The sequence below is a fragment of the Spea bombifrons genome, chromosome 10 (genome assembly GCF_027358695.1).
Source record: "Spea bombifrons isolate aSpeBom1 chromosome 10, aSpeBom1.2.pri, whole genome shotgun sequence".
Classification (NCBI taxonomy): domain Eukaryota; kingdom Metazoa; phylum Chordata; class Amphibia; order Anura; family Pelobatidae; genus Spea; species Spea bombifrons.
In genome coordinates, this window is record NC_071096.1 from 9,424,273 (window position 1) to 9,448,715 (window position 24,443).

Genomic DNA, 24,443 nt, shown 5'->3' on the forward strand with positions numbered 1-24,443 from the left:
GTGTGTGTATATATATATATATATATATATATATATATATATATATATATCTATATATATATAGATATATATCTATAAATATATAGTCAGCTCTTCTTTTTTTACATGCCTACCATTGGGTAGACTGGTATTTGTCACTGGTGGAAATGAGAACAACAAGATGATTGAGGAAAAACAGTCTAAGGAAAAAGCATATCAACTAAGTGCCCCTCTTTTGGGGGGGGGGTCCCTCTTCAGGACCCCCTATCTCTTTACATTCCATAAGTGAAAACTGAACTATAATTTCTACAAAAACTGCTTACAATTAAAATCCAGTTTGAGCTCTTGATTGGCATTGAAGAAGAGATGTTATTCATACCAATGTTTCAGGAAAAAAAAGTATGATTTTTGCAAGGAGAAGGTTATTTGAGAAGGGTATCCTGTTCCTTTGGGGACTTTGCTAGAAGAGAAATACAGATTTCTTTTTTTAACTTTGGTGCAAAGAAATCTTTTTCTCCAAACCTGAATCGGATTAGGAATGCCTTTCTTTTATCATCTTTCTTTTATTAAATCTTTCTAAACATGTCTTATTAAATATTTAATCAGGGGTTTCCTTTAATGAGAAGTATGCTAAACGTATGAAGACATTAGAAACATATTTTTTTTTTGTAGTCTGTGGAAGAGATTAGAGTGAAAATATTTTTAAATCTTGAATAGTCGTAAGTTTTTTTTAAAATTGCAAAAGTCCAGTTTGCGACACGCTGGGCGAGCAATTTCTTTTGTGCACTTAGCCTAGTCTGTTCTTCCTAAACATTATCTCAGTGGGGAGATGGTCTCGTTCCCTAACATACACATGGAGGTTCAGGTAGACTGAAGTCATCACAGGAGAATATTTTCCGGGATGCGTATGGTTTGAAGTCTGCGGTCAATATGTATGGAGAAGCCTTTTGAAAATGCTATCACATCGTTATACCTGGGAAGACTCCAGGTTTGGCCCTAAGTCTCCATATAAAGCCCATTCCAATTGAGTCTCCCAGTCGATTTCTTTTTTCTCCAGGCAGGGTGTAATATTTGCCCTCTTCCCACCAACTTTTCACCTGCTCTCAACCCAGTTGCCGATCACTAATGGCTGTCTGGGACAAACCCTACCCCTTCATCTGATTGACCCAAAGCTGCTTCATCTACCCAAAACAGTCCCCAAGTATGAAGAGAATATAAATTAACATTAATGTTAATTTTTCCAAATTTTCCAAAACCCCTTAGTGGGGAGAATTCTCACTTTGGGACCGGGATCTCTTATTTCTTCCACACTTTTCTAGCAGCTCAGAATGTTTGCAGGGTATGGGTGTTCACAGTGTTCTACAGCCCAAGATGTACTCTGGTTGCCTATTATATGAATTATTCATATTATTATGAATTATGACAGCCTCTAATGGCCATGTCATGACATCATGTTGCATGCGATGAAATGTTGCCTTTAAAAATCCCAGCTGATGACAATACAGTCTTAAAAACTGTAGCATTTGACATTATTTAATTCCTTGTTTGAGTTATTAGATACATATTGGGAACACCCAATATCAAAGCTCTTCCAGCTCATCCGAGAACCCAAAAAGCTTCTGATGTTAAGGAGGAGGAAGTCTCTGTCAGAGCCAGGCCAGTTTGCTCTGTGGTTGTTCTACAGCTTTCTTCTACTTAGGTTCTTACCTAGTTGCAATCTTGTTAATTTGGTATTTGCTTGGTCTACAAATCTACGTTTGGTGGAAAAAGGTCAGTACCTTTTGACATTGTAATGCCTGGTGAAGAATAAACATCCCAAGGCGAATTGAAGCTGGTCTGTCAACATTCACTAGTGCGGTAACCCAAGAGCACACACCGCAGGAGTTCTTAAGCCAGATACTCCTACCGAGGGGTTGAGCCCCAAGATAAGCAGGCAAGTACTTTGATGATCCCAATAGTGTGGGTTCTCAGGTATAGGTAGGTACAGAGTAGGTAGTCAGGATAGCCTGGTATGGTACACAGATAAGGTCAGCAAGTAATAAAACAGGCCAGGAGTCAAAACACAGCTTCGAAGAACACATTCACCCGATACATATAACAGGACCACGCTAGGGTGCCTCTGATCAGCAGTTCCAGGTTTTCAAATACAGAGGCGAGCAGAAAATGATCCGACAGGACGGCGCAGAAAATGGCCGTCGGTTATGTACTGTTGTATGGAGACCTCCCTCCAGCTTGTTGGTGCTTGTCTGCCGCTCTTACGTGACATCTATCTGTAGAAGCCCAGGGCTGGCACTCTCCAGCTGGCCCAGCCATCTGTACGTTATAAACTACTCAATATTACTATAAATATATCTACAGGATCCCTTCCGTTCCACAATTCTTTCGGCTCACATTGTCAGCTTCCTTAATAATTCAGATAGATACAGGTCATTTCTGTTATATACTGAAATTTGGCCAAGGAGTCTGTTATTAAACTGTGAAATAAATGGATTATTGTTTTCGTCATGTCCTGGTTACACTTCCAACCACAACCCCAAAAGCAAAAGTGCCCCTTTTAGGTCATTGTGGAGCATTGTGAGGATGGTGTCTGTGCTGATGATTTATCCCCAATGCCGGTGGGTTTGGGGACACATAAGTCACAATTAACAGCAATCATTGAAAGAAATCTACTGGTTGTAAAGCAAGATGCATAATTAAGTTTGTAAGTGAAGGGTTTCCATTTTTGATTTAAGTGACACATTCATGAGCTCAATCCCGAAAGATGTCATTTTGTGAGGAAATGATTCTAGCCTTGAAGCGTAATGATGCTGATGGCGGCGCACCAGCTTAAATTACTCAAAGCCTAAATCATGCTGGGCAAGTCATGAACATCTGCCATTAATGATCTTCTAGACATGCTTCTTCTAACATTTGTCACCAACCCCCCAATCCTAATTGATCTTTTTATTGTGGTGTTTAATCAAAAGAACTACAGTGTGAGCGTTTTGTTTTCTTCATGTTATAGATTTTTTGGTAAGCGTGTGTATGCGTGTGTTTAATGTGCTTTTTTGAGAATACAAAAATTTGACATTTCATAAAATAAAATGCACCAAACGTTGATGCTACAAAAAGCATAATCCAACAGTTTTTTATAATTTCAGAATGTATTAATTGGGTGTTTTTAGGACCCTTTATTCAATTATAATAAAGATTTATTTTCTGGAAGGGAGAATAATCCCAGAGATACAGAGTTACTGTTTATTATCAAATGCAAATTTGTCATACTAACAAACCTTGTCCCTCTATCCCAAAGAGGTGATACAAAATGACACAAAATGTACTTTTTTTTTTAGTTTTCTATACTTTCAAATATTTTCTTTGAAAATGCAGAAGTTTAAATAGTAAACGCCTGAAATGAATCCTCAGGTCCCCTAACGAGACTTTGTTGCAATTTTTAGTTTTCAAATAATTCGTGAGAACTTTAGAAATGGTGCTCTGTGCGTGATCACAGCAGGGGCTCCTGGGAACACTGTGCTCATCTCAACAGGCGCATGTACACCCCCTGCTGAGAGTCACCGTGACACAGGGTTTGAAGATGTCTAGCTTTTATCTTCTTAAATAGTGTGTTTTAGCTAAAAATGTATAAAATTAGACCAAAACTTGCCGCAAAGGCACCTAATAAAACTTGATTTTAGCATTTGCTCCAGCAGAACTTGGTGCACTCGGTGCTGGATCTGCTTTGTCCTCGTGGTTGGATGGCTCGCAATGACTAATTATCAACAATGATCATTTAGAAGAGCACCCCGGGATGAATTATTATACTGGTGACACGAGGAAATGATACTGGATTCAGAAAAGTTCTGTCAACCTGATGGGCTCTGCAAAAAACGAAACTGGTTTCTGTCTCTGTGTATAAGTCTCTTAGAAGCTGAATCGGAAGGAAGCCATTTTTATATCTCCATGTAGTTTTAGTGTGTGTATTGGTGTATAGGGTTAGCATTCCTGTGCATGAGTGTATAGGGTTAGCATGTTTGTGTTACTGTAAGGTTTGTAGAGTGTGTACGTGTATGGTGTAAGCATGAACGTATGTGTGTTAGTATTTTGTGGTTGTGTGTGTGTGTGTGTGTGAGTATCAGTGTGTGTGTATGTTGGAGCGTCAGGGTTGAGCCTGGTGTTAGTAGCGGCTTGGCGGGAGAGAGGAGGAGCAATGGGTGGGGTGATAGGAGGGGCTTGGGGCTCAGACATCAAGACTTTTCTGGGCCCCAAGATTTCGGCCCTGATAGTTACGCTCAAACAATCTTGGAGGGAGGGTCCCTAGTGTACATGGGGCAGCCAATCAGTGGCCTAAAATGTCCAGCACAGCGGTGATGGGAAGCTGCAGCTTCTCCCTAAGGTAAGTACATTTCATGTGCATTGGTTCATGGGTTCTCCCAGGTACACTGTGATGTTAAACCTCGGATTATAGACCCCCTTCTTGTGAATTGAACAGAAGAATGAGATACTTATTACTTAGTAAATGAATGAGACCAGTTCCTGCAGCAGTAATTGTTCCCCTAAACCCCATCACCTTGCCTGTCTGCCACTATATTAAATCCTTGCAGTAATTGTACGACATTTACATTATTTGTGTGCTTTGTTTTTGCTCTGTTCATACCATATCCAGAGGTTTTTTTAAGCGCAGGAAAGGGTTAAGCCTTTCTGGGAGCCTGTCAGTAGCTGGCACTGAGAGATTTGCTGGTGTCTGACCTTTTCTGGCTCTCTGTTTCAGACTTATCATTACTAAGTAACACCCAGCACATGAGACTGTCCAGAGCCGCTCTCACATCCACTGGATCTTATCAGATGTTGCTACTGGAACTTCTGACTTGTTTTCCAGCAATAAAACCAGACTGGCTTCTATCTCAGACGAGATCACTACATCTGGGCATAGTAAACGAATAAAGGCAGCCATTCTAACACTGTAAATGAATTACTTTAGAGAGATTTGAAGCCACCCTGTGTCCTGGATGAAGCACTCGGTAGTAATAAGCCCCTGTGTTTTTTTATTGGTGGCAGATCACTTGTGTCCCCAACTCGTTTGAACTCCTCTTGCCGCAATGATAATGACCTTCTGTAACATTTTTGTGATCCCCGCACCCCCATTTGCTTCGCTCTCTCCCAAATCACTCAACACAGTCATTAGGTTTGTGTGCGCAGTCAAGTAAAAAAAAAAAAAAATCAGTGTTCTGGAGTTCATTTTTTGAACGTAATGGCTGCCTTTTAGATGGTTTGAAGGGTCTGGTTATTGTCTATGGAAAAAAAGCTTAAGTAGATGGTTTGTTCTGCAGACTGCAAAGGTTATCTATTACAAATAAACCCTCTTCATGGATGTAATTTGTAAGAAGACAGACACATCCATATGGCTTATACCGGGTTCTGGTGGATATTCCAGCTCCCTTACCATATATATACTGTGCGTGCGTGCGTGCGTGTGTGTGTGTGTGGATATATATATATATATGATTATAATTTTTTTTTTAATATAACTATATTTTTATTTACAAGTAGTCCCTCTTTGACTTGGCGACTTTGGTAAAACTGAGATACCATGGAGATTTCATTGATTGTAATTTCTTTAATAACCCAGTAACTATAACAAACTAAACTCACAATTGCTGCCTAGGAAACTGTATCATTAATTAATCGCGTCCCTTGAATTCCTTGGGAAGGGGGTACCAGTCAGTTATATAAAAATAGCAGCACCCCTGTTTCCCAGTTGAAACATCTACCCCCATCCCCATACTTTATATATATATATATATATATATATATATATTATACATTGTTCTGTGTGTGTGTGTGGGAGGGATATTGCGAATAAATTTCACTAAATCCATAATTAACATCGGCACGTTGACTCTTATACTTATTGACTCTTAAATGAAATGGTTGTTTTGACTTAAAATGACTTTTGTATTATTATTATACATCCTGAGTTAGTAAGGGAGTAGCGCTAATTGCACAGTCCTTGGCATGGAAGACCTTGACAATATATGCGACATGCATTAATGTTTATTAACAATACAAGTAATGGCATTCTCTCCTTTTATTTTTACCATCAGCGTTCACGAACGTGTGTTTTCATACAAAAGGATGGTACGGAGAATACAATGACGGCGTAATAACTCTTCTGCATATATGCATTTTATGTTAATAAAGAAAGGTATAATAATGGAATGCCATCATAGAAACACTATCCATTTTTATATCGTAACGTTCCTGAATTAGAAGACTTTTGTACTAAACGTACCGCGTTAGATCAAATTACTAAATGCAAACCTTTCCCAGAAATCACTTTATTATTTTTTTTGCCATCGGACCCCAAAAAACAAAAGAAAAACCCAAAACTATTTTATGTGATTAAATCTTCAATAGGAAGAATAAAGTGATACCAAGTTGAGAATGCTGTTTTGCTTTCGCCGTAGGCTTTTTTTCTGCTTTATTTAGCAAGATATGGAAAAATAAAGAGCATTTATATATATATATATATATATATATATAATGTGTGTGTGTGTGTGTATATATATATATATATATATATATATATATATATATACATATATATATATAATGTATGTTTTAGGATATTCAACAATGCAGACTACAGGAGCATTAGATGTTTTGTAACATTATTGGAAATAATGCAGGGTCCCTTTTAAATGTATTTAGTTGTAGTAACACCGTGCCTGATGTCATTATTATTTTTTGAGCCCAAAATAAACATTTAAGGTTTTCTAAATAAGCGATCCCGTATTCGTCAAGTACCCCTTTAACCGCTTCACTGCCCCCAAGGTCACTCGGTTACTAAATATACTATATTATTGTCCCCGGCATCAGATGCTGTCTGTCTCTTGGATTGTATTGATAAAAGTTCATTGCCCTCTTAGTAATGAAAACCTCTTCTTTCTATTCCCGGTATGACAAGCTGTGTTGAAATGCAGGCCCTGCCATTGTATATTTATTCAGGCATCCATCACAATCAGACTCTGGCTTGTGTGTGTGAGGCCATTGTTGTCGTGTTTTCAATGGTTCCTTCCTGTACACCAGACGGTTAAAATAGCACAGGCAGGGGTCAAAAATATCTTAATGGGTTTGGTTCCCAGAGATATCGGTATCCAAAGGAAGAAATTTTCTTCCTGAGCTGATAAGCAAATCCTAGGTGAAGGAAGTGGCCGATTCGCTAAATAGCGGGTCGCTTGAAAAGGCTGAAAGCTCTGTGGATTCTGGCAAAACAAATCCACTTTAAAAGCAGTTTGATTGGGCTTAATTCCGTGGAATTTAACAAATGTTAATATTTGTAAGTAATTAATAGTGTATTTTTTCCCGATATAAATTCTCCAAGTTAATGCTGTAAAAATTATAGTAATTTTCTTTGTTTTTTTAAGTGTATTTATTTATAAACAAAAAAATATATAACAGGATCAAAAGAATAGTCTGAAAATCTGTTGCATATAGTTAAAACATATTGTAACATTATTCACTCATCTGCCCCCCAGGTGACAAACTATTTTGCAGACCTGCATTTAACATATTTACAGATTAAGTGCAATTCTTCAAAGTGCTTTTATTCATTCGTTAAATGTCACGAAAAGTGATCACAAACACTGGCTCAGCAATATGTTTGACTGTCTTCTTTTTTTTTTTTTTTTTTTTTTTTTACTATATAAATGTTCTTCATGTAAACATCTATATATAAAATTGTGCATGTGCATAATATATGTGTGTGTGTATATGTATGTGTGTGTGTATATGTATATATATATATATATAATTGTGCAGTATAATTAAGAGTAGGCAAATCACACAAATATATTCATATATAGATATATATATATGCAACACACACCTTAAAGAACATGTAAATTCAGATTCCGGGGTGCTTCTAAAATGACGGGTTTAACAGAATCTTCAATATTAAGATGCTTTTAGTTAGTATTTGCTGTGCGTGGATTCCTTGTGTGTATAATTTTATATATATATATTTTTATATATTTGTGTGTGTGTATGTTTGTATGTTTGTGTGTGTGTGTATGTATATGTATATATATATATGTATATATATATATATACATATATATATATATATATATATATATATAGATATATATATATATATAGATATATATACATATATATATATATATATATATATATATATATATATATATATATATATATATATATATATATATATATATATATTTTAGATAAGGTTGTGTTTCCGTAAATGTAGCACCTCGGCAGGGGAATAAGTTCATTCTTCGTTTTTTTGTTTTGTTTTTGGGTGGAGGTGTTTAAATTGAAATGGGCAGATTCAATTACAAGCACCTAAATTAGTTTAAAATATTTCATTTCCTGTTTTGTAGACCAAACACAGACTGGGGTATGAAACTTAATATTCTCCCCACATACTCCGGCAGTTAAATTGCTGTCTTCTCTTACCTTACTGCGCTCTGGAATGTTTCTGAACCTTCCCAACCGATCTTAACGTTTGTGTATACATGCGTATAAATAAATACATGTTTTCCTTCTTTCTCCGAAATAACGTGTATTTTTGGGATTATTTAAGATGGACCCTTCCACTCCTGTAGTTATTGGGTCTATAAGGTGACTGTTAACTAAAGTTAACTCATTGTTCAACTGCTTGGGTGACCGAGGTCTGAGTCAAGACGGTGGGTGCAGTTGATATTTGTTGTCGAGGGAGACGATGAAAAATAAAGGACAGAGGCGTGAATAAGTTTTACTTTACAGAAAGGGTAGTAGATCAATAGAACAGCCTCCCATCAGAAGTGGTAATGGTTAATACAGGGAGGGAATTTAAACAGGCAATGGTTAGGCATAAAGCTGTCTAAAAGAAGACCAGAAAATGGTTAGGATTTCAGTCCTTACATCAGGAAAATGGGCAGACAATACGGGCCGTAAGGGTCTGATCTGTTGTCAAATGTTTCTATGTAATGCGCTCCAAAGGCAGAAAACTTTTTTTTTTTCTCTCTTTCTTTCCTAATTGCAGTGACAGTGATTACGTGACATGTACTAAAGTTATGTTTAGTATTTTCTATCTGGAAAGTGCTTGTCAGAGAGAACCCTTTGGATTTGCGCCACAGTTGTCGGCAATTGTGCATTCAACTAAATGCAGAATTACAAGCATCGTTCCTAGTACTGCCACACACCCAAACCATTCCCAGAAACAATTTAATCGAGTTCAGCTGTGCCTTATTTATACTTTCTGCTTGGCATGTGATGCAAAAGTAGGAAACTGATAGGTTGTTGCCATCAGGGGCGGATCCCCAACGTTAAAATATAAAGTCACCCACAAAAAAAAATAATGTTGGCAAGAAATTTGTAAACTACAGTCTGTCTGTGCCTCCTCTGCCCCTTAAGTAGTCTGTCTGTGCCTCCTCTGCCCCTTAAGTAGTCTGTCTGTGCCGCCTCTGCCCCTTAAGTAGTCTGCCTGTGCCGCCCCTGCCCCTTAAGTAGTCTGCCTGTGCCGCATCTGCCCCTTAAGTAGTCTGCCTGTGCCGCCCCTGCCCCTTAAGTAGTCTGCCTGTGCCGCATCTGCCCCTTAAGTAGTCTGCCTGTGCCGCATCTGCCCCTTAAGTAGTCTGCCTGTGCCGCCCCTGCCCCTTAATGCTTATAACATTCACTCGCTCGCTCATTCATTCATTATTCAACCTTATTTTTTCCTGCCTTGTCTCAGAACTTCTAAGTTACCTTCATCCAGAAATCCACCCATTTTATAGAATTCCTGACGTGTATAGAGGTTAACTTCATTATTTTCTTTTGTTTCCTTTGTCATCTTATTTTTATCTCCCATGGTCACATTTCAGGAAGCCTCCCCACCCCAGGCATATGAAACAGTCTTCTGTATTAGTACAGAATCTCAGTATTCTTAAATCCTATACTTTCCCACGTGGGTTCTCTTATCATAGCCTTGGGCATCCAGCAAGTTTTGGACCCTGGTATTTCTTTACTTCCTACCATTCAATACTTCGCATTGTTAAGAGCGTCTCAGTGTTTATCCATCCTATGGCTGTGATGCCGAAAATTGTTGAAAGACGTTAAGACAACCATTTATCACATTATGTCAGAAAACCCATTGTGGAAATGTCCTGTAAGTTAAATGAGGCTTAGATTTAATGAGGCTGCAAGGACACACGGCTTCTTAAAACAATCATAAATAAAGTTCCTGTAGCAATGTCATTTGGGAGAGGGCAGATACACCTGTGTGTTTAAAGTATTAAGCACTCATCTACGGCGTGAAGCCTTTGGATAACTTTATCCTAAAAATGTATCTGCAAAGACCACCATAGTGTCCACCAAGTATGTAGCTGTTGGGCCACAAGGTAGCTGGTGCTTCGCCAATGCCAAAAATCCTAAATTAGGGGCTACCACATGCCATGCCATGAGAAAAGGGCTGTATGTCTGATCTATCAGAAAAATAATGCTTATAACGTATCTTTTATCCCCATTTTTAATAAGATTTTTGTGTTTTTAAAACAATGCTCCGTTGTCTCAAATACGTCTTCTCGTCTCCCCCCCAATCTTGTATCCTTTTTTTTTGCGTCGCCATCAGAACTTTAGAATTAATCTATACCACATTCTTACACCAAATATTGATCGATAATTTTAGCAACCCCTAACTAAGGTATTCCCCAAACATGCGCCTCTTCCTGTACATTGTACTTTTTGCGTTTATAGGAACAGAGAAGTTCCCTTCACCGTAATGTAAAGCTAACCAGGCTGTTTTCTTTACACAATGCAGAAATTAAAAGAAAAACTCTTTGTTGTTTGTCGTAATTTATTGCTCGTAACCTTGGCCCAAGCATCAATGTCAAGTCCGAGAGAAGAATAGCCTCGTGCGATATATCACCGGTCGGGTTTCTTCTGTGTTGACTAATTCCTGGAGCTCCTTGACACCTTCTGCTTTGTCAGAGTTAAACCGTGTGGCTCCTGCAGCCCTTTTCTGCTCGGTATTGCGAATAAACAGAAAAAAAAACAACCAAAGCCGTATTTTCTGTCCGCTGTCATCCGGCTGCTGCGGTCCTGGCCGAGAAGAAAGCAATGTCTATTAGCATGCTTCCCCTCATTCTTTCTGACAGCTTGATCAATTAGCCCTGCTCTTTCGCCGACCTCTCTGTACCATTGTGACAAACAGGGCACCGATACACAAATCATTTTTTCTTGGCTGTGTTAAAGGGCTGTGCTTTAAATGTATCAGATCCAGCGGGTTTCTTTGTAGAATTTTTTGCAGATGTTTGATTCTTAAAATAAAAAAAAATAAAAAAACGTAAAATCGTCTTGTCTCGGATGAGATAAAGAACTATGTGCGGGGAAGGCTTTATCTATTTATAAACTGCAGATCCTTCTTAATCCCCCCCGCTGTTTGCTTTTGGACTCGGGCTGTACAGATATGACGTTGTGTTGTGATTTTTGTTTGCATGACCTCGCCATGAATCCAGTAATCATTTGGAATCCTCCTCCATTATCATAGACCGAGCCTGCATTCTAAAACATTTTAATTCTGAGGCTTATCTGTATGCCGAGGGTTAGCCGACAGGTAGATGTCAACAACTCTCGTAATTCTTTAACAACAGAGGGTTAGCGTTGAGATTTCCAGGGGAAACGAGGCCAGCCTAACTGCATCTCAAAGAAAAGCCTGGTTTCCACAGAAACCCCAATCCGATAAAGGTAACCAAACGAATATCCCCCTCGTTAACCCAAAAGAGCATCCGTACCCGGCTGAGGGTAGCGACTAATCTCAGTTACTTCTACTAACAGTACTCATGGCACATAGACGTCATCCTCTCAAAACATAAACAATATATGTGTATTTGGCAAATTGCCATTAAAAATGTGTATTTTTGGCCTTGTAATGAAAATTAAGAACAATATAAGAAGTATAGATTTTTTTTCCCACCGAGGTTAAGCCAGAAAGAGTTTTTATTAGGTTGATGCTGCTAGTCCGGCTATAGGCTCCATTTGTTTTATATAGCTATATATTTAATATATAAATGTTAGACTTCATTATGTGTGTATGTATATGTGTATGTATGTGTATGTATGTATGTGTATATGTGTGTATGTATATGTGTGTATGTATGTGTGTGTGTGTATGTATATGTGTGTGTATGTGTGTGTGTGTATATATATATATATATATATATATATATATATATATATATATATACACACACACAAAAGGTGTATAGCGGCCCTTTATCACTCCCATCACTCCTGTGTTCCAATGGCACGTTGTGTTCGCTAAGTTTAAAAGGCTAATTGATCGTTAGTAAGCCCCTTTTTCAATTACGTTACAACTAGATGACCCCAAACCTTTGAACAGTAGTGTGTGTATGTGTGTGTAATCAACATTGAATTGCCCCCAGGAAATAAGTGCTTTTCAGCCATTACGTTAAATATGTCGCGGGGCTAAGCACATGGTTCGTATGTAAATAATCGAAGATCAATATACAAAGCGCACGACTGAGTGGTCTATGCCCCTCCGGAATATATGTTTGAAATGTGCCGTTATCGGTCAGCCGTTATTTAATTATGTCTGCACCAGGCTCGTTGTGATCCTTGCTATTGCCTTTCATTGTGTGATTACAGAAAAGCAGATTTTAATAACCTTGAATAAAGTGGAAAATTGTTTTTCTGTGTTCCGATCGTGAGCTGCAAAGAATAAAACCGTCTGTCTCTTTTAACTGTGTCACCGAAAATTGAGCATCAAAGGACCTGCTTGTGGGGGGACGATGGTAATCAGACTGTTCTGTGACTGTTTTGGTAACTAGAAAAAGTTAAGTACTGGAGGAACTTATTTTTGTTAATTTCTGACGGTCACGTTTTCTCCATTTTAGTAATGGACAACTGCACCCCAAGCACTCCCTGCCCTTTTCGATCTATTGTTATGTCACACCTGGAATATACAAAATAACCAGAACTTTAAATTGTAAGGGTGTGAGGGCCACGTATCACCCATTCCTCACCGTTATACTTAATACATTCCAAGTTCTTAATACCGCTGAGATTTCCCTAATAACGTGCCAACAGAAAAACCTTCCACCCTGAACATGGCAAACGAGCCAGTGTTTCCCATCCAGAGGAAAAAAAGGGAAATATTAAAAATATATATATATTAGCTCCAATGTACAGCCCGGTCTGGTTTTCTAACCTGAGGTTCTGTCTCCTCTTCGCTTTTAATTGGTGCAAAACCCAAAATGCTTTCTTTATTTGAAATCTTTTCGCCTGCTAAACAAATATAATATTTAGATATTGAACCAGACAACTCCTTTCAAACCAATTGGCACAGTGTACATTTCCATATTACCCCGTCACTAAATACGTATTCTGCTGCAATAACCATATCAATAAAATCTGAAGTTTTAATATAATTTAACATTCACAAGTATGATCTTTCTTAAGAGTGTTAAACTTAAAGCCACATTTGGACTTGTTCTTGTTCTTTATTTCCTCTGGGAGAACTCATGTCCATACCTGGAACCTTTGGGTTTGACCTGGAGTCTTCGTGTGAAGCTCTGCTTCCACTGGGTCTCCGCTTAGTCTCTTCAGGGCAGTTTGGCCACGCCCAATCCCTGCACACGTTCCGCCTACTTCACACCCACTTTACAACTGTTCCCCACCCGCTTCCCTCCAAATAAAGGCTGTCACCCCTAGATACGGGCAACTTCTCTAGAAGAGGGGGCGCTCCGGGACACTTGGTGAACAGGAGACCAGGAAGAGTGTCCCCCACAAACTGAATTATATGTTGCCAGAAAGTGTTTACCTCCACATGTGATAGTTCTATAAAATGTTATTCCATGTTAAATAAGTATATAAGAGGGTTTAAGTATCAGAAAGTAGTGTGGCCCCCTATATTTGATGCTTAAGTATTTTTCCTTGCTTTCTCCCTTTTTCTTTACTTCAATCATTTTTTACTTGAAAGCCAACACACAGAGCCTTACATTTTTAATGAATGTGAGTAAAACCATGTTATGTATCTGTGCATCGACCAAACTATATATATATAAATACCTTCTCCGGTAAATGCAATCTGACTTCTCTTGGTATATTTACACAGGTTGGCGTACAAGTTCGTATAATGTTTTTTTAGGACAATCACTAGATTATTTGGGTGTGGGAAGATTCAGTATTCCTTACTTTCGGAGATGTTCTCCCCATTTCTGCACGGTTATCCCGTGCTATACTTCTTACAGATTTTTTTTCTTCTTTAATCTTTTTTTCTCAATATGAGAAGAAGAAGAAAAAAACGTTCCTATATTGCAACAAAGGGCCAATGAATGGTATGCCTTCCCCAGCATAACCCCCTGCCGTGGGGGACGCAACAGAGGGATTAAGCAGCGGGCTCGGTATTATTATAATAGCGTTATTCCTTTTATTTGGCGTGGTTTTTAGGGCAATGAGAAAGGGAAGTAGCCCCATATCCAAAGAATCCATTCCTTATAATTGAAAGGTGAGGAAGACAAAGACCCTTTCGGTTGCCGCTTCAAAATGGCAGACATTATAACACTTGTGATTAAATCAAGATGACACCTATATCTTCCCAGTCTCATCTGCTTCCTCGCTTAATACCACAATGTCTGCTAGAGATTCAATCACAGAGAATGGAGTAAGCTGCTCTCACAATTTGCATTTTCCCAGTTTCCCAGTATAACAAACATTCTAAGTTCTTTGAGTTACTGGTTTTCGTAGTTCTGTATAGTAAGCATTGTCTGTCTTGGAAAGCATTGCTGGCCCCTTTAGTGCTTAAACCTGTTTGTTTTTTTTTTGTTTTTTTTTAGTAAATCTCTTTTAGACATTTTTTGGTAAAACTGAACACGACAACCTGGCTTGTGTTTTAACCTGGCTTTTGCAACACGCGCCAACCACCAGCAGGCCATTAATGGCCGTAGTAGCTTTTGCTTTTCGACTTCACTCACATCTGGTCCTTTTAGTTATAAAATCATCTGTTCATGCAAAGCAGATTCTCCAGAAGAGAAACGACCTTTTAGGAAACGCGATAATGATTTTTATAGAAGGTAATAATAAATGTTTACTGTCTTTCTTCTAACATATATCAGGAAGGAGGCAGAATGCTCCTCTGTTGAGGGTATTCCATCGTATTCAGGTTATATGCTATACCTGGGCCCATCAATAGTTCTCAAATTGCCCCTCCTCATTGGTAGTTAATGAAATTGATGCACGGAGTATTTTCCGTACTGATAATGGTATGGTCCAAAACTATGAAATCATGAGTTTGACCAGTCGATGGGGTCTGTTTAAAGACATTAAGAGGTGACAGGAAGAAATGGTGTCTCTGAGTATTGAGTCTGGCATAGTGATGACAAATCCTACGTCTGCAGAGATATCGAGCTATCTCTGGTGTCATGGGGGGGAACGGGGAGCTTCAGATTTACCAAGACAGCCCTGTGACACATGAATGACAGGCTTGTGATTTGAAAAGTTGCCATTAATACCATTTTGACTGTGGCAGCGGTCGGGATTCATTGAAAAAGAAGAACATGAAATAAAAGGTGCCGCCGTCCACGCGAAGGCTTTTTAAAATGTGCGTTGCATGCGTGTTTATAAGATGTGTGTCCTGCCATCTGTCTTTGACCTTCTTTGTTATTTTGAGTTCTATATTTATTAGCTAATCTAAGATCTCATAAAAGTTATCAAACTATAAAGATTGTTTATAAAGAAAGTCATAATAAATTGATGCCAAATCAGTTTTTTTTTTTAAATTTGTAATAATTCAAATTGTCCTATGCTCAGAAGCATTTCACTCATTAGAGGCCAAATTACTATTGATATGTAATCTATGATATATGTGGAGGTTACACGACTCTGTACATCTTTGGGTCCTGTATTTCTTTGGTTCAGCCTTTCCTAGACTTTCATAAAGGATAATTGCCATTTTGTATAATAGCTGAACAGAATTTGAAGATAAATTTAAAAAAAAAAAGTTTTGAAGTCTCCCGTTCAAAGCCTTGCTTATATTTGTTGCCAGGATCGAGAACCCTTTTGTCAAACTTTATAATTAACTGTCTGCCCTAAAATATCACGCACATCAACACGCCTAATCACTGGACTCTTTTTCTAATCTGAGTGGAAAATTGAGGCCTCTTATTTGGGTCACCCCCAAACAGAACACTGGTGCCATCGCTCATTGGGACGTGTGAACGGTTTAGCAGGAACAATTATATAGTTACATAGGCTGAAAAAAGACATGCGTCCATCAAGTTCAGCCTTTCCTATATCTGTTAATTTGTTGCTGTTGATCCAAAAGAAGGCAAAAAACCCCAGTTTGGCTCTTTCCAATTTTGCACTAACCAGGGAAAAAAATTCCTTCTTGACCCCAAAATGGCAGTCAGATTTCTCCTTGGTAGCATTAATAACGCCACTAACTCATGTTGCCAGTAAATGATACAATAGGATCGGGAACAAGCTTACGTTGTTCTTTTGAGAGGTAAAGCCATAACGTGCTATCGCGCAGCTCTAGAAAATGTTCTCACCTATGGATATTAGTGATATATAAGAATAATCCTGATTCTTCAATCCTTGCCAGATCGCAGTTTGCACTAGAGCGTAAATTCCCGTAACTAACTCTGTGCTAGACATCTGGCAACTCTGTCTTCTGATATTTCAATATCATCCCACCCAGACCCTTCAACTTTTTTTTTAATAAGAATTCTGAAAAAAATGGATGAAGCTGAATTAGCCCAATAGAAAATGGAATCTTTAACAAAAATAAATACTTTTTATTGGAACAACATAGAAAATGTGTAAAGTTAGAGGACTCTTCTTCAGGTGGAGGTCCCAAACGTTTATGGAACTTTACATCCTGTTCAGTGCTGGTCCAATGAAAGGGATCAACATCAACTCCAGACTTGAAGTCATTCAGGAAACTCTTGCGTGTGGCTAACGCCGTCTTAAGCTTTGGTTTCTGCTGTTGAACCGTTGTTCCACCATTACATGTATTGTTAGACAAAACATCCAAGAATTGGTATATATAAACCAGGGCTGCACAAGTCCGGTCCTTCAGGACAGTAAACTGGCCAAGAATGATGAGGATCTTTGCCTGAAAACGAGTAGTTCAATGTTTAATTTGTATGCCTCTGCTCAAGTGGTTATGTTTTCTTATATTTCTATTGGAATCGTAGCTAGTTAACACTGTTAAAATTAATTTAGAAATGTTTAATGTATTCTAAGACACTGTTTAAATATTATTTGCACCACTGGAATATTTTAAGGTAATTTCATAAAATGTAATGTCTTGTAACAAAAGATGTATAATTACTGCGCTAAGCAGAAATATTGTCGCAACTTTGTTTCAAAGGCAGGAGGTACCAAAAGCGCAAAGTAATTAATTTTACTTTTTTCCTTAAATCTGCTCTACCTGCTCTGATGAAAGTAACATCTCAACAGCATTAGGAACATCGTCCCTGTTACCACGGAATGTCCAAGCTCCCTGAGAAGTTACGCCATTCCATTCGTATTTTTGTTTGATTCTGGTCAATGACGCATGATGGGTCTTTTGGGATTAATAACAAAAAAACACCCGGATTGCATATTGCTAGTAAATTGTCTTCTTATAACCCAGCTTTTTTATACAGAATGCCATCACCTGTATAACAGCGTTCCTCATGGAATATTTTTGTTTTATTTGATTTATGGTGCTCTTGGTCAAATCCAAACATTGGGAACACTTAAGCCAACCATTGGATAATACGAACATTGTCTAAAATCTTGTGCATTACTATGCATTATACATGGCCAGATGGATCCCTCCTGCATTTTTGAAGCTCACCTGGGTTGACCCTTAATAACTGCGTTTTAAATGCCCAACTTTCCTTCCAATGCCCTCTTTAAAGAATAAGCCCCAATGTCTGTCTTTGCAGCCCAGCGAGCTATTCCATTATAGGTTAGCTAATCATTGCTTGAGATGTAATCATTTGTTTCTAAAGTGGCAATCTATTATTCCTCTCCGCAGAGAACAATGAGGTTACAACAAGGTGACAAATTACTAAGTAATGATATAATTCTGAGAGAGATTTTGTTCTTCTTTCCAAAAGGACACCGTGGTTTAACGGATGGGGATTTAATCTTCCCAGAGGTCAGTCTTTACTTGACAAGTGGAACCTCATCCCAGAGGGCATCGATATACTAATGACTCACGGACCTCCGCTCGGTAAGTGAAACGCGCTGTCATCGCACGGCGTAACCGCTTCGAACGTAAGCCGCATGTAGCTTCCTTCCTGGGTTTGACCTTCTTCCCCCTTCGTACTTTGTGATCCAGTAATAAAAATGTGATGCCTTTTTTTCAGGAGTCCTGTGTGATAATTAAACAAGGCGTCGTTTAAATGAAACGCTCTGCTTTACTGGAGCAGAGGAGAATTGGGTAGATATCCACAGACGCTCTGCAGCCTTCCCAGCATGGCCATTTGTTTTATTAATGGTATTTACCTGACGGGTAACGGCTCCCAATTCAAAGGCTTTATGGTTTTATTGGATGGGCTGAATTCTAAGAATTCTTGTTGGCTCCGGCACTGGCTTCTTTTGTAAGACTCAAAAAGCATTCATTAGTCATTCTTTTTAGGGTTTGCAACATTGTGTCCCAGTAGTCCTTCCAGGATGCTGACCAATCAGGACCCGGGGAGCCCCAGCCGGTCTCTGATTGGCCAAGTAGATAACCATCCAATGTTTGCCAATCATAACGCAGGAAGTGAAAGGCAGCTTCTGATTGGCCAATGTTCATGTGACTAATGTTCCAAAGAAGAGGCAGGAAGCACGGGTACTAGGGGCTGACAATGATTTACCCCGATCACGCATTCGGTACGGAAGCCCGTTTGACAAGTTTTGGTTTCCGCATCTGCATGATGGAATGCTTTATCAGCAATAAATACAAATAGATGTTATGGTTTCTTTAAGGCAGAAACAAGTCGGATAACTCAGTACCTGCTTCATTCCACGTCCCAACAAATACGTTCTGTGTTCATTGTCCTCTGGGGCCACCTTTAATACCAGATTTCTTTTCTGCCCCTAGAATGTGCATAAAGTAATGTAGTGTAGCAAGCCCTTCTCGGGGCTCAGAAAGCACAGTCTCTTAATTACCTTTTATTGAAGAATCCCTGCGGTGTAAATTAAAGTTTTCCGCCGTTAAGGTGATGATGCTGGCTTTCATTAACCCTTTCCTCCGTCTAACAGTTACATAAGCCCCGTGTGCAGGGGAAGATTAATGGATGGGGCATACAATTTTTTATTGTTTTTCTATTTTTGTTATAAAAGCACAGCTTATACCACAGTGATGGGATAATATATATTTGGCACAGGTTCTAAGTTAATGATTTTAATAAACTTTGCTAAACTTTGAACCACATGGTGATATTACTCCTACCCTTCTCACCCTGGTGGACGTTACCCAAGACCGTTTTGTACCCAAATACACACATTAGTAGAAGAATTCCATGCATGCTTTTATATTTTTATATTAAATACACTCCTTAAGGAAATATGTTTGTGACTTTCCCCAAAAAGAAATATTAAATCATATTAAATGCGCATTATGATGGACCGACTCGGCTGACGATTCATGAAGGTTGACCCTTCTTAAAGATAGATTGTTTTGTGTTGGCGTCAGTAGGTGTTTGAGGCTTTGTTAAAGTAGTAAAACTTCTTTAGGTGGAGCGGTGGGCTTTGTTTAATTATAAGAGGACAGGGCATGAATGAGGTTCTAGAATACCGTGCCACCTTAACATTACTGCGGTGTTTAAGATGATCAGATTCCATGCGGCTTCTGTATTAATACCCTTCTTACCCAGAATAAATCTGTTCGCTTTTAAGCGCTCCCCTAACAGCCTTAACTGAACGGAGAATGCCCTTCCCTGTTTTATATCAGAAGTCTGAATCACAGTTTTGTTCATTTATATCAGAATTGGGAATCACAATCCCTATAGCTCGTCTGCATAAAGTCTATGTAAACCGTGACACGACGATACTGTATATATAGATAGGTGTCGAGCCTGGAGGCTTTGTGGAGGTCGCTTGGTGTCTTGGCCACTCAGGTCCTTGAGTTTTAGTCAAAATATCCCTTTAATCTAAATAATTTTGGGTCGTTCTATCTATATGTTGGTATCTGAAGCTATGTCTGTATTTCTTGGCCAAAGCACAGTAAGATAAGATAAAAGACACAGCCCTGGGACTGTCGGCAAAGTAGAGACTAATTTCTGCAGTGATTGCCAATGCCATAAAAAGAAGACGTGACATTGACTGGAGAACAGAATTAGACGACTTCTATATAAACGCCTCACCTGCTCCATCGTACAAATGATTCTTCTCACTTCCAGACAGGCGGCTTGTGTTGTAATTGATGTTCATTTTTATGGATTCTGTACATTAACTGTAGAACTAAGTGGCTCTTAAACTCTGAGAGCCATCAATTAAGAGTGACTTCATAGCTGGGTCTGCGTGTGACTTCAGGAGAGTCTGATATCTGCTATTTTTTTTAACCCATGCGTTGAAATATTCGCATAATGTTGACTTTTTTTCTTGACTACGGCGTCTGCTGCCTGGCTGCGCTGCTTCTACGTTATGAGACTGCGAGTCGTAGATGTAATGTAAGAACGTTTTAGTTTGCTAAGAGTGTATTGGGTAGAAGAGACTCTCGGCAGAAGTGGTAACGGTTAATACAATGAGGGAATTGATAAATGCAGGGGGATAGGCATGTTAATCTAAGGCGAGACCAACGACTGCAGCGATAAAAATGGGCAGACTAGATGGGCCGAATGGGTCTTATCTGCCGTCAAACTCTGTTTCTGTATTGTTAATAATTGCGTCTTAGCTATGATGTCAGAGGTGTTAATGCAGAATTCTGATATCATTATACAGTCCAGCTTAACCAGTCCTGAAATATCAACCCACATCTTCTCAATAACCACTCTTCGGTTCTCATAAAATAAGGTCTTGGTGGCAACCTTCCTTCAGCCGTAACCTTTACCTACATAACTAACGCGGTGTCTCTATGGTCCAGTCTTAGCTTTTCGAGGACTTGACCGTGTTTTGTCTTTTGTCATCTGGTGCCATCACAAATCAATGGGGTGATTTTCATAGATTGTGACTGTTTCCATTTGCTCTAGAATAGCGGTCAAGTTTCAGTCCCGAAAATCCAACGTATTTGCACCATGGAGTGTGGGGTTTCACCCTCGTCCCTTGTTAAAATAATTTTGAAATTAAACTTCTTACGAGACAAGGCAGTGATTGCCGATTACTTGATATATATAATTACTTAAGGACAGTTTGTGGGGGAAACGGTAGTATGAGACACAAACAATATATTAATGTTCGGGTAAGAAATGTGACTTTTTTACAGCTACTAATTTTTATGAAAACGGCATTTGTGTTTCACAAATATCTAAATAGAAGACTAGAGCGACCAAGCGCTTCAAGGAGACCTGTCACACCCCCCCCCAAAAAAAATATTATTATTATTAGAATAAAGAATGAAAATCAATTGTTCAGTGTTTAGTTTTTTTTTGTTATTTTTAATATTTCAGGATATCTGCCGTGAATCTTATTATACTTTTGAAAAGCCTCACATACAATTGTTCTGTCTTCTCTAGAATTACACTGTCACTCTAGAATTATGTACCGATTGTTGAATTTGTTTGAGTTTATTTGAATTGCTCATGATTGTTTGTTCCAGACTTTAGACTTTTATTTCCCATTTCTGTAGATATGTCCTCTCCGGTTTTGTTACTGTAAAAAATGTTAACAAATGCCATAAGAATTTTAAAGCAACATAAAAAACGTTAACAACATCTTTAGAAGTACCCTATATATTGACTGTTTAACTATCCACATGAGTTTTTTATTAGATATTTGGTCTTCATCATTTTTTTTCCCATGGGGTCAGAGTTTCCTGCTACTAAACGGGTTAATTTTACAGCAGGGCAGTAAATCTGGAGTCAGATATATTCCCGTGTGCTGTTATATGAATATCAGACCCAAAACGTAGAGCGCTTAATAATTCCTACACATACGCATTCGAATGTTCCAGGACACATCACATTAAAAGCTGGGAGAGAACCGGCCGAGGCTCTATCATACAGAATAAGGAAGACCGTAGCCAAGAGATAAATGACGTTTCCCTGCAGTAACCATACCGTTTCCAATAGTTAGAAAAATATGCAATTAAATGAAAGGCAGCCACGAAGAAATGAGAATGGAGGATAAGGGAGCACCTTAATAATTAGGTTGGTGCCGGGAAGAACTTGTAAAAACTCTCAGGAATAGAGTCAATTCTGTAACCCCTGCTTTTATAACTCAAACCAAACGAAGGGGGAAAAATGTTAATTATGCCAGAAAGACCCCAAAACACAACTTTCCACGGAAGACAAAGTGAGATTTGAGAATTTCTTAAAAGCATTTGTGGGCATTAAGGGGGGGGGGGACGGATTCCAGATATTCTAATCAACCGCCCGTGAATTATGATTTCCTGAAAGCTAGACGCTTAAGCGAAACCTTTGCAGAGTACGGAATACTAAGTCGTTACCTCCCCACCTCTTTCTTTTTTCATTTTGCATTAGGTTTCCGGGACTGGGTGCCAAAGGAGCTCCAGCGGGTCGGATGTGTAGAACTTCTGAACACAGTGCAAAGGCGTGTGAGGCCCAAACTCCATGTATTCGGTGGAATCCATGAAGGTAACTAGAACATAGCTTACAGCTATCCTGAATCTAAGACAAGACCAAGGACTGATTAAGGTTTAAGTCTTTACATCGGGGAGAAACGGGCAGACGGGCCGAACGGGTCTGGATCTGCCGGCACATTCTCTGTTTCTATCTCAGCCCACCAACGGTTAAAAGGCATGCTGTTAAGGAGAAGGTATTGAGCTCATTAAAATTGCATGCCCTGTTTATACAGACCCGAGAATAAAATCTCCTTACCTTGTACAAAGAGGATTATAGGATGCATTATTTCCGCGGTGGAGCTTAGAGCGCCGGGCTGTGTATCGGCCGCACGTCATCTGCACATATTACAAGTGTTACGTTTTTCCGCAGGTTATGGGATTATGACCGATGGATACACAACGTATGTCAACGCCTCCACGTGTACAGTCAGCTTCCAGCCAACCAACCCTCCAATTATTTTTGACCTACCGAACCCCCAAGGTTCATGAAGACCCAGACAGAAATACAAAAACTGCCATTTTCTTTTTTTTGTCCTAATAAAACATGCTTTTTATTCCTTGTATTCCCTTCCAGATCCAATGTTGCTTTCTTTTCCGTTCTACTGTTATTTTATTTCAGGTACAAAGTGGAAAATTAAGAAAAAAAAAACCATGGAAGATCTTAAACAAATATTTGTCACAAACTGCCATAGTGGTTTGTCCGTATCCCAGGAGGGTTTGTCGTTCAGTACAAAACCAAGTATAAGCTATACAAATCTGCATTGACGAACACTCCAGGATTTGCAGAAATTCTTTTATTTTGGAGTATTTGTCTTTTTTTCCTCTGCCATTTGCTGTTGTCGGACAGTGTTCTTTTGAATTCTTTGTCTAGGAGCACTTTTCTGTTATTCCCCCCTCCTTTAATTAGTTAAAACACTTGTTTTGTATGAAGAGCCCTTGGTTTTACCTTTAATTAAATTATTTTTATCTCAAACATATTTGTGCCTGAAACAGCTGTAAGGATCGGGTGAGGCTTGTAAATGCGGACTCCTTTTAAATAGGGATATATATATATATATATATATATATATATATACATGTATATATATATGATATATATATATATATATGTATATATATATGTATGTATATGTGTATTTAGCCTGGAAATATTGGCAGTGTGGCACCTGCAAAAAATAATGCTGTGCCATACATTTAAATTATAAAATATGAAGGACGGGATACGTTCCCAAGTGTCTTATTCCTTTCTTTCCCCGATTCGGCTCTTTCTGTGTTTAAGGCATGTGTTGAAAGAAAAGCCAAAAAGGGTCTAATTTTTTTTCCGCATTCTAAAATTCAAAAAATTCCCCTATTCTTCCCCCCTTTTTTTTCCCCTTCTATTGCACTGTGTGTAAATGCACAAAAAAATAATGTCGCAAATAGCTCTATGTTTTAAACCTGTAAATGCTATCCCTCTTATGTTACTGTTATTGGACTTTAGAAAACATGCTGTTTGTTTGAAATTAATTGTGATATTATATATTTAGCTCCTTTATATGCAAATAAAATTGCAGGATTTTTAAATATGTTGCATGACTTTTTATATATATATATAAATATATTAAAGCCGTTTATTATGGCTGTTTATTTTGTCTCTTTATTGTAATTTTTATTATACTGAGCAGATCGTAAACTTTTATTTCACGTTTCTGTAGATATGTCCTCTCCAAATATAATCGGAGATAAAGTTTAATCTAGCTTTATCCAGTTTTGTTACTGTAAAAAC

General features: G+C 38.5%; 1 protein-coding gene across 2 annotated transcripts in view; it reads left to right on the plus strand.

Annotated features, from left to right (window-relative positions):
- The window catches only part of MPPED2 (metallophosphoesterase domain containing 2), a 55,345-nt gene extending 32,104 nt beyond the window's left edge, over positions 1-23,241 (plus strand). For both annotated transcript variants that reach the window (XM_053449023.1, XM_053449024.1), the window contains exons 5-7: positions 18,069-18,184; positions 22,578-22,691; positions 23,049-23,241. In XM_053449023.1, coding sequence (XP_053304998.1) covers positions 18,069-18,184; positions 22,578-22,691; positions 23,049-23,167 — 349 coding nt within the window. In that variant the 3' untranslated portion in view covers positions 23,168-23,241. The remainder of the gene's footprint in view (positions 1-18,068; positions 18,185-22,577; positions 22,692-23,048) is intronic.
- Positions 23,242-24,443: the final 1,202 nt, after the last annotated feature.